Source organism: Mesocricetus auratus, unplaced genomic scaffold (assembly GCF_017639785.1).
Source record: "Mesocricetus auratus isolate SY011 unplaced genomic scaffold, BCM_Maur_2.0 contig_7401_pilon_obj, whole genome shotgun sequence".
Classification (NCBI taxonomy): domain Eukaryota; kingdom Metazoa; phylum Chordata; class Mammalia; order Rodentia; family Cricetidae; genus Mesocricetus; species Mesocricetus auratus.
The window spans coordinates 1,291-13,165 of NW_024435374.1; the positions used below are offsets into that span (position 1 = coordinate 1,291).

Genomic DNA, 11,875 nt, shown 5'->3' on the forward strand with positions numbered 1-11,875 from the left:
GGGAGTTACCATAACACGAGGAAGTATAATAAAAGGTATCATCATTAGGAAGTTTGATTATCACTGCTCTAGAGTCCAACAGGTGGTGAAACCCAGCTTATTAGTTTTAGATTCTGACCATCAGAATCCTACAATAATTGATCCATTCTGTTTTTAACCATTAGGTTGTTAGTAACTAGTTAGAGCACCAGTAGGAAATTGTATCCCCAAAGCGAAATTAGGGTTAGAGTCTCTAATATCAATTGTGAAGAGGGACGAAGAGAGAGGCACAATCCAGGAGCTGCCTAATGTGTGTATTGAGCAAAATGACCACTTAGAAAAATGAAGCAGGGAGAGTTGTGTATGGATAGTTCAGAAAACACCCTGTACTTCACAAGACAAATCAGTCAGTGACCTGAGCAGTAAAGTGAATCTGTATACAGATAAAACTCTTAGAGGCAGCGCAGGGATTCTTGAGTTTACAGATAGCCTATAATTGAGAAGACACTCAGGTTTTGAAGAGTCAATAGAAGATAGAGCCAACCCACTGGCTGCAAGCTACCTGCCCCAGGTTAGGTGTGTGTGTGTGTGTGAGTGTCCCAACACAAAATCTTAAAACACATGAGATGTTTTTGTGATTTTCTTCCCTTCTTTGGATTATTTGGTCACATGCTTCTCTGGTGTAAACTTTGTAGATGACAGTATCCTGTCACAATGTACCCTGTGGTCACTAGATTTAACATTTGGTTCCAAAAATTCTTCCTCATCAAGTGTAGCCCAGAGAAGTCAAAAGATTGGACACTCCTGGTGTAGAGTTTATGTTTAATGGCAGTATTGGATAGTGTTTGGTAGGTCTAATCATTTGTCCTCAGTGTCTGATTATATTATTGCTGAGCTGTACTTGAGATCTAAGTTTATCTGATTAAAATGTCTGCAGAAGCAGGAAATGATGGGGGTTGTCCTTCTGTAAATATGTTTCTCTTACTGGTTGATGAATAAGACTCTGTATGCCCAATAGCCAGTAGACTAGGTGGGGCTAGGAGATGTAAAGAATCCTGGAGAAAAAGAGGCAGAGAGGTGCTTCAGAGGGATGCCATGTAGCTGCCGAATAGTAAGAGGTCTGGGAATTCTCCAGTAAGCAAAGACCCTGTGGGAAGGGAAGACATATATTAACAGAAATGGGTTAATAATTAAGAAAGCGCTAGCCAGTAAGTAGCCATAGCCATTGGCCAACAGGTTATAAGTTAATATAAGTCTTTGTGTGCTTATTTGGGGCTGAAGCGGTTGTGGTCCCTCGCAGGACAAGAAAATCAAGCAACAAGGAAATGCTTGAGAAACGTTCTGGATAACAGGACATGTTTAGATGAGGTAAATTCTGTAAGAGGTGTCCCGGTGCATAGGCCATCAGGATCCTGGAAGTTTAGAAGACACAAAATAGTCAGGGAACTCACTTAATGATGCATGTTTTAGGAAGAAGATGCCTAGCCTTCTTCAAGATGTTAGCATCACCAAACTTAGGGAATGACACCTGTCTGCAAGGTTCAAGATGGCTGTCAGTCAACCCAAATTTCACTTCATTGTAAGGAAAGAGGACAAAGGAAGAGAAGGCAAGCTGATTTCATCTTACAGAGACCTTCCAGAAGTTACACATACCATGTTTGTGCATAATTATCAGAGATTGGAACATACATGGCCACATGTGGCTACAACAGAGGCTGGGAAATGCCATCCTGATGGTGAGCTTAGTGTTTCCGTCCTTCAGGCAGATGGAGTGCTAGTTTATCATCCTGTGACAAGCACCCAAGAAAACCAATTTAATGGGAGGGAGGATGTTTGACCAACAGTTTCAGGACTCTGAGTGGATGGTTGGATGCTTCAGTGCTGTGGGCCTGTGGTCAGGCAGAGCATGATGAGAGCAATAGCTTGTGATGGACAAAACAGCTCACCTCATGACAGACAGGAACTATGTACAGAGATCCACACACCACTAGCTTTCTCCTTTCCTCTTCCATTCCCCCCAGACCCCAGGCTATGGGATAGCAGAGGCATTTTTCAGAAGATGACCAGTCTGTGAAAATTTATTACCTTGCAAACGATTTAATTTACAAGTGGTTAAAATTACAAAGGGACAGTAGTTTACAGGGCAAAATGTATTTGATGAGAAATTAGAGCTTAATTAGGCTAAATGTTCAGGTTCAGTGTAATGTTATTTTCCTGACATCACAGAGATGAAAAATTAGAGAACTTTACTTTTCACAGCATCAAAAATACAGTGAAAGGGGCTGGAGAGGTGGCTCAGAGGTTTAGAGCACTGGTGCTCTTCCAGAGGTCCTGAGTTCAATTCTGAGCAACCACATGGTGGACCACAACCATCCATGGTGAGATCTGATGCCCTTTTTTGGCCAGCAGGCATTCATTTCGATAGAACACTGTATACATAATAAATAAGTATAATAATAGAGTGAAAAGATTCTGACCCAAAGGCAAAGTCCTTGCTCTCTCTTCTAGTGTATTTTTGAGTTTACACATGCTCTGACAACTGAAAGCAGATACACCTCTTCTTAAACATTTCTTCCTAAAGACAGACACTATACAAGATTTGTAAGCTATAAAATACAACAGTTTTCAGAAGTTATAATCCGGAGCCTTTGTATAGCTTAAGAAATTCTATTTGCTAGAGTTAACTGTTTGCTTAAGTTATAAACTTTATTCATCGTGGGAAATTGAATTTTCTCCCCTTTTTTATAATTAATCTCATTATCACCATATGCATTACTGTTAAAGTTTCCAGTATTTTCCATGCAAACCTCCTCCATATTTTCTCCCTATAGCTGGGTAAATGAAATATGGAGCTTGAAGAATATTCATTTCTAAAATTTGGCATGAAAAACCATTCTTATACAGACTCAAGACACATTTGTAAACCCTAATCCATGGGGTTCTACCAAGTCAGCATAAGGAAGCCCCAGTCATTAGAGTCTCTGACCATGAATTTGAGAATTTAACTCTCTCCTGTTTTTTAGTGTCTCACTGTGAATGGCAAACACACATATGGGATATACAAACAAAATTGAGAAAATCTTCCAGCATTTCAAAGAGAAAACCAAATAATCAAACAGAAACCTCCCTGAAGAAGCCTAGAAAATGAAATAGGAGATAATTTTGAACTAGAAAAGATATCTAAAATATTGTGTAAAGGAGAGGCCACTTTGAAATAGCAAGAAAGATGATGTCATCAACTGTAAATTGAGAGATGACCAAAAAGGCAAAGACATAGAAATAGGAGAGAAAAAAATATAGATATCACTCCAGGGTATTACTCAAGTCATCACTGATGTGAACAGCAACAGAAAGTGAAGGGACAGAAAGTATCAGAAGACACATAAGACACTAGTTCTCCATGATAGAAGACTTCAGGTCTAGGTAGAGTTCAGACAGCATTGATCATCTTGACAGAAGAGATCCCCCAGGGCTGACATTATGCAATTGTGGATCACTAAAGGCAAAGCTAGTCTTTATTACAGCAGCTCCTGACTTCGTGTGATAAGCAATGGAATTCAGGCAAAAAGGATACTATGGCTTCAGTGGGCAGGAGGAATGCCCAAGCTATCAAGAATGAACATAGAACAAAACAGTTTGAAACAACCATTTAAAAGTTTACCTGACCTGTGCAAAAGAAATGTGCCACCAGGACTGAAGGAGAGGAACAAGGACGGCAGGGAAGAAAGAGGAAGGGACAGTCAAGATCTGTTGGACGGTTTGCTGATGCACTAACAGGAGAGCACATGGGAAACAAGGAAAATGGGGAAAGTAGACAATTAACTGCAGGATGCAGGAAGGTCCTGGATAGATATTCTACAAACACTTAGAGACCATGGATACCAGCCGAGACTATGATACCCAGCAAATCTTTCTATCACTGGAGATTGAGAAAAGGAGACATTCCATGACAAAACCAGATTTAAACAATACATGTACACTAATCCAGCACTGCAGTAAGTACTGGGGCAAAAACGCAAACCTAAGGAATTAACTACACGCACAAAAACAAGGCAATAGATAACCCCACTTACAATTAGCTATAAGAAAAAGAGGGGTAAATCCACACTCTATACCACCACCACCAACTGATCCAAAACAGAAGTATTAACAGTCAATGGTCATTAATTTCCCTCAATATTAATGGTCTTAACTTGCCTATAAGTAGACACAGGCTAACAGAATGGATAGGAAGACAGAATACATCCTTCTGCTGCATACAAGAAACACACCTCAACTTCAAAGACAGACGTCGCCTCAGAGTAAAGAGTTGGTATAAGATCTTTCCAATCAAATGGACCCAAGAAACAAGCTGGTTTTGCTGTCCTAACATCTAACAAATTGGACTTCAAACCAAAATCAATCAAAAGAGATGGTCATTTCATATTCATCACAAGAAAAATTCATCAGGATCAAGTCTAGATTCTGAACATCTATGCCCCAATTATAATGTCACCTATGTTGGTAAAAGAAATGTTACTAAATCTGAAATCACACATACAACCTCACACACTTATAGTGGGAGATTTCAACACTCCACTCTCACCATTAGACAGGACTGCCAGACAGAAACTTAACGAAGAAACAAAGGAACCAACAGAAGTTATGATCAAATTGTGTTTAACAGACATCTATAGAACATTCCATGCAAACACAAAAGAATATACCTAATTCTCAGAGCCACATGGAACCTTCTCTAAAATCAAACACATACTCCGCAACATAGGAAATCTCAACAGATACAAGAAAATTGGAATAACCCCCTGTATATTATCACACCACCATGCTTTAAAGTTAGAATTCAACAACACAAATTGTAGAAACCCTACAAAGTCACGGAAGTTGAACAATGTAGAATAGCACCATTCCTGGGTCAAGGAAGAAATAAAGAAAGAAATTAAAGACTTCCTAGAATTTAATGAAAATGAAGACACAACATACCCAAACTTATGGGACATTTTGCAAGCAGGACTAAGAGGAAAGTTCATAGCACTAAGTACCCACATGAAGAAAGTGGAGAATAGTCACACTAGAGAATTAACAGCACAAATGAAAACTCTATAACAAAAGGAATCAAACTCAACCTGGAGGAGTAGATGCCAGTAAATAATCAAATGGAGGGCTGAAAACAATAAAGTAGAAACAAAGAAAACACTACAAAGACTAACTGTAACAAAGAGTTGGTTCTTCAAGAAATTCAACAATATAGACAAACATTTAACCAAAGGAACCAAAAGGCAGAGAGAGAAGATGCAAATTAAAAAAATCAGAAATTAAAAGGAGGCAAACTAACTCTCTTAAAGACTCAAATCTGTCTCCTAAGCCTCAAACTGTCAAAGTCCTCCCACATCTATGGTCATTCAGTCAGTTCCAGACTGGAGGATCAAGGATAGACAACTGTGCAGCACCACCCACAGAAAACAAGGCTGATGAGCTGAAAGGCTCCTGTCAGTGTGAACCAAGAGTTGATCAAAGGGAAGAGGACACACTGAGATGCAAGAAGAAAAGGGAAGACCACTTGCCCCCAAAATGCTGACAATGGGAACCACTTGCTCGTCATTGGCACTGGGCTCTAGCCATTGTAAACTGATTTTACTCATGACCTATTGTTACCCCTGCAGTGTAAATGAGCCACAGAGCACTGACCTCACCCATGAAAACACTGTGCCACTCCATATATAGCTCCCAGGATAGCAACCGTCCTGATATAATGACATGTAGATGTGTGATATATGATTGACCCATCTCCCTCAGTGGATAGTGGCTGCTTGCAGAGCAGGAGCGTTTTCTTGTCAATCATCTAGTTTCTTGCAAGAGGATAACTATCTAGGGAGACTTGTCAATGATCACAGAAGTGAGCCATTGGTGGTATGGAGGTGGAGTCTGGATGGGTGGGTGGATGGTTTCATGGGTGTCTCCATGTTTATAATTGTACAGGTGGGTAGCCTGCCCCTCCAGCCGCAGCCTACCTGATGCTGCTCAGTACAGGAGTCACAGACCTTCTCATGGATCTCCTTAAAGAGCTTCTTCACCTCGTCACAGGACTCTTGGAGTGCATTCTGTTCCTCCCACAACTTTCTGTTCTCCAGCGCCAACACACGTACATCTTCTTTCAGCTGAGTCAAATATCGTAGGACCATGCTGTGGAGATAACTGAAGCAGCATCCAAAAATGGTCAGACCCACCCAGCCTCCATTTGCCATCCCTAACTCCAAGTATCACCAGCTCTGAAAAGTCCCAGTCCCCCTCCAGGCCAGGACTGCAGCTCAGAGTAGCCAAGCCAGCATCACTCAAAGCTAGCCCATATTCCCGACAACAATTACTTTCCAGAAAAATGGAAACTACTTCTGAAAATCCTGACCTAAAAGCAAATTGTGCTCCTAAGGACAGGATGCAGCCCCACTTGTGCTGAATGAGGGCAGAAATCCCAACTAGAATAAAATCTGTCTACCAGTTCCCATGGAAACCACATCTGTGAAGACCCTACCAGAGCCAAGAGGCCCTAGGCTTCAAGACTCCTCTTCATGGTGCATCATTTTATATCCAAGAAGGAGAAAGATGAGAGGACCTTGGTAGCTTTTCTCACTTAGCAAAACTGAGTCTGAGAGGCACGAGTCCCAGGGCAACAAGGCAGGCTGCTTGCTACGAGGCAGACAGGCCAGAACCAGAGCCCTCATCTTGGGCAAGTCCAAAAGGGCATAACCAGTCCCTCCCAAGCTAAATCAGGCACTTACATGTACAATTCGTTCTCCTCCATCAGCCCCATGCACTTGTCCAAGGCATCACTGATCTCCATGGGTAGTTTCTGAATGTCTGACATCACCTGGTTATGCTCCATTTTGAGCATATCAAGCTCAAAATTCAGCCTGCGGTAGGGCGTGGCCCCAGGAGAAAAGAACCCCATGAACACAGGTCTCAAGCATCACATGAAATCAGGCTCTGTCCTGGACTATGCCAGCCTAGTGGAAACTAGAGCCTGGCACCTATACACTGGGGCCTCCTGGTGCTTATTAACCTTACTAATGTGTTTCCAGGCCAGAAGAGACAGGGGATCCAAAGGCCATTATTCAGGGCTGCTTGAACACAGTGGACTTGCAGCTGTTCGATTAACTCTCTATGAAGTTCACAGGAGTCTGTGCCACATATCTGGGTCCACCAGAAACTATCATGTGTGGTGATACACTATTTACATTCGTTTACGCTTGCCTGAGGATTCAGAAAGCAAGGTCAGCCACAAGCCATATAAACCAGGCACACACCTTTAATTCCAGCAGCCAGAAGAGAAGAGGTGGTGGTACACACATTTAATACTAGGACTCAGGGTTAAGAGGCAGACAGATCTCTGTGAGTTCAAGGCCACGAAGATCTACACAAGATTGATTCAGTCCTAGAGATAAAAATCTCACACAAAGATGATCTCAGCACCTGGGATCACATGCCTTTAATCCCAGTGTTAGGGAAGTATATAAGACATGAGCAAGGTCTCAGAATCAGGCATTCGTTCAGCAGCCACAATGAGCTCTCTGGTAGCTTAGCTGCTTTGTTTCCCTGATCTTCAGTTTGAAACCCAGTATCTGTCTCAGTCTTTTATTATCTGTTTTAAAATGATTATATTTCTCCTGTCTTCAGAACAGGGATTCTCATTCCTGGGTGTGTATACCTACACAAAGGACCAGAGCACACATTCAGTATTTCCAGAGAGAAGTACTAACTTCAGATGGCATTATACACTACACAGGGGATTCAAATGTTCCACCAAGATGAGTGCAATGGCCAAGACATGTGCTGCTCCAAGTGGGGCTACCTGGCCTCAGCACTGGTAACTCTGGAAACCGTGAGAATGGCAAATCTTCAGACCCTGCCACAAACCCCAGACCTCCAGGCAGACACGCATTCCCACATGCACGCTACCCACAAACACCACATGCAATCAGGATGACCATGAAACGCAGGGAGGTAGCATAGTCACAGAGCATAGGGAAGAAACCAGAGAGAAGCAGTGATGAGCTTCAAGCCTCCCAGCCGCAAACTGAGATTCACGAATGTGACCAGGCCCCTCCAATTGCTGCCAGGAGCTTTCAGCACACAATCATCTGCCAGTCAAGTACAAAGACTCAGCACAAACTCACAGCACCTATTTTCTCCCACAGGCCAACACCTGTCAAGGCCTCTCGAAATGCATGTTGAGAACTCACACAGTACTTTCCCTATCCCCAGAGTGTGATTCAGGCCACTAGCTCTTCTCATCTTTTGGAGGAATCAGAACAGCCTGTGTCCCATCTCCTTCCTACCCTGATTCTAAGTCCTGCCACCCCAATTCAGTAAGGGAAATTAGTTTAGGCATTAACACACCCTGGAGGTTCAGCCTCCTGTTCCTCAGGAAAGTTTGGGTTGACATTGTAGAGTATAGATGGTCAACAGATCACTGGGCATGATGACTACCTGTTATTCAAATCCTTGTTGGTATAACTGGCCAGGATTCCACGAAGTTCATTTGTCTCACATGTCATATGCTGTAACTGAATGGTAAGTTTCTTCACCTCTTTCATGGAATGCTCCTGCTCATCGAAGGCAGAGAGTTGGGATGGTGCCTTTCCAGTAGATTCTACAGGTAGATAAAAAGAGTGAAGTTTTATACTTGAGACACATGTGGCAAGGAGAGTCTATGCTGAGTCCAAGAAGAAGCCTGTGGTAGAGAAAATGAAACGGACCCAGCAAGAGCCCCAAAGACCAGGACAGCTATCCCCAAAATTGAGTCCATGAACCATATATGTCTCTGTCTTCAAACACCATGGATAGGCATGTGCTTCATTCCATACTGCGGTCCCCTGAACTAGAAAGCATAGGCTAGCCCAGCCATGTACATTTTCAGGACAGTGCCAGCTTATATTTGATATGATGCAGGTAAGTCCTGATGTCCTTAGCAGCACTAAGTTCTCATCACATGTGTCCAGGGCCAAAGCATCTGAATAACTGAGACTTTGGTGCATGGTAACAGGAGTTTTCCTCCCTTCTAATTAGCATCAGATTCCCATGGAAACTAGGATGAAGTGGAGCAAATCCCCCCACCCCTGAAAGGGACACCTCATTAATCACTCCTTTGCTCCTACTGGCTTTCCTTTCCTCTCAGAATGAGATTAATATCCCAGAAAAGCAGCAGCAGGCTTAACAATTTATGGCTCTCCCAAACTGGCCATCAGGAACCATGTACTCAGGGCCTGCTCTTAGGGAACCCAGAGAATCAGGACATGCCCATTATCTCCAGAAGCTCCCAGATGCTGAGCCCCACTACTGGAAGGACAAGTTCAAGCTCTACCTCCTCCAGGAAGCCCCCATACTCTGCCCAGGACTCACTTTGCCTTCCTCTGAGCCATTTATCTCTCCATGTTTTACTCTGAGACAGAAGCTCAGCTTCCTTCTGTCTTTCTCTGGTTTCTTCTTGCTCTCCATTATCTCTCCGGAGTAGCCTGCTCAGTCTAGCCAACATGTCTCGGGCACTGAAAGAATACACCACAGTCATCTGGTGTTCCCACAGTACTGGTGACATCACAGGGAATACCAAGGACTCTCCAGGATACAATAGAATGCCCAGAGAAGGGAAATATCAGGGTCACCAGCTCCCTCACCTACCCACTAACTAGATCTTCTGCAATTCACTGGAAGCCACACTGCTCTTCCCAGGAGTCTTCCCAGATTCATAAGGGAAGACTTCATCACTCCCTCATTACAAAGCCAGAGGTCTCTCTCTGCTTCAGTAGAATATATTCATTAATTCATGTATTGGATATTGTAGATTCACTTCCAAACACATCCCAGGAAATGATTCATGTCTTTCTTGAGCTCTCTATTCAATAACTTTACAAACAAAAGTTTTTTAGGTAACTAAGTCAGGGTGGTGGGGAGGAGAGTTCAGTCCACTGAAGGCAAGTAGCATATTGTGTAGGATTCACAAGGCTGTTACAATATGTTGGTGTGGAGGGAGATTGTGGGTGACCTGACAGAACAATGATAAGTCCCATAACTGATGAAAATTATGAAAAACTTTGGAAGAATACATTCCAGCCATCATAAGTTATCAAATGTGTGATCATCTTGTTACAGGTCAAGCAGGAAATACTAAGAACTGGGTCTCCCATGTGATCACTCAACACAAGAGAAAACACTCTCAGAAGAGTGACGATCCACTCTTGAACTAAAGTTTGAGGAAATAATACTGGCTATTGAGAGCCCACACACAGATATGCAAAGGCATTTTCAGAAAATCAAATTTGTCATAGTCATGGGGAGAGGAAGTAGTGTGTCAGTGCTATGGAGCGTCACCTGGAACTACATAAAGGTCACATTCCTGGATCTGGAGCCACCTGTGACAGTGCACGTGCCCTTAGGAAAGGGAAGACAGCATGCTTAAACTACATGTCACTGGAGCATGGAGTGGGTGGGGAAAGGTCACAAAATGAGAGACAATTGGGGTTCTTTGCCCTACAAATTTCCAAGAGCCACACTCATACTTTTGAATTACTGCAGGTCATTAAATGAAGAGCTAGCACCATGTTCAGTATGGTTGTTCACCAGAAGACTTGACTGTGGCTTCAGAAGTGTTCTTGGTATACCCAAAAACAACCAATTGATGTGGTCTAAACTATGTCAATTCCTAAGTTATGTCACACTAACAACAATATCAGACAAGGTTAGATATCTCAGTAATACCCAATCCTGGAAGTCAAATGACAGCACCTGTACTCCACACTACCTCATCTCAGTCAAACGTGACACACTGAAGGATGCTCAGGAATTGACTGACAGATGAATGTTTGCCCTAGCAGGTTATGAAAGACCAGACTCGCGTCTCCTCCTCAGTGGATGTAAGTTGTCCATTCTTTCTATAGGGGGTGGATGTCTCAGAAGTTACCTGGTTTCCTCTGTCTCCCTGCACAAGACGACCCAGAGAGCAGCCTCCAAAGGCTAATTACCAGCTACAGAGGATGTGGCTTCAGAGCCCCCAGCCATGTGCTTTCAGAAGCCTGGAAATAATTGTATGATTACAAAACTCTGGTAGTGTAAGGATGTCGAAATCACTTGCATGATGCTTCAGACTCTCATGTTAATGGAGGGGCAGAACCTAGTCACCAGATTCACAAAGCCATCCTCACTGATAGCCCAGAACATCCAGAACTGACAGCAACAAGCAGTCTCTGCACAGATCTAATAGCTCTCTGGCTGTAATGGAGACCTGTTTGCCACCCATGGTTGAGATGTCAGACAGGAGCACTTGTTACCTCAGCCCTGCTAGTGGCTGAGATGTTGCCACCCAGCCTGGTACCCAGATTTTGACCATTGGGATCCACAATGAACAGAGAAGGAGCCAACTCTCACAAGCACATCACCCATTCTCATGGCCCCAAATCAGTTAATAAGAACCAGACTGACCCCTTGGGTATTTGGTCATGAAGTACTGGGGTGCCATCCTTGATCTCTCTAGTGACCTGGTCCTGAGCCCCACTCTTGTCTGTCTGTCCATGAAGGAGTCTTTTCCTCTCCTTGTGTAGATTCCCTTTCAGAAACCAGAGTAGAAAATTCATGGGGCTATTGCTCTTTTCCCTGGGGGAGACACAAGCCACAGCCTCACCATGAACAGCCATATGGCAAGACCTCCTATGGCACGTGCTACTACTGCATTTAAACTTCAGTCATGAGACGGGTGGCCCATGCTCTGGATGAGGAAACTGAGGGTCAGAGTGGCCCGTGTTGCACATCTGGAAAGCAGCAGAGATGCTGACAGTGCCTTCCGACACTGCACGTTGACTCTGGTCCAGTTCTGTTGTTAGAGGGACAAAGGGTGTTGAGGCCTCTGCTTCCT

The 11,875-nt window shown here is 43.4% G+C and overlaps 1 protein-coding gene across 1 annotated transcript; it reads right to left on the reverse strand.

Moving 5' to 3' along the window:
• Window positions 1-5,987: 5,987 nt before the first annotated feature.
• LOC121138721 (disks large homolog 5-like) lies at window positions 5,988-11,038 on the reverse strand (the record flags this gene model as incomplete). Its single annotated transcript, XM_040741352.1, is given in 5 exon segments — window positions 5,988-6,171; window positions 6,753-6,884; window positions 8,461-8,623; window positions 9,373-9,515; window positions 10,928-11,038. Coding segments are annotated over 4 exon segments (612 nt in total), but the record flags the coding sequence as incomplete, so codon positions are not given.
• Between the last annotated feature and the right edge of the window lie 837 nt (window positions 11,039-11,875).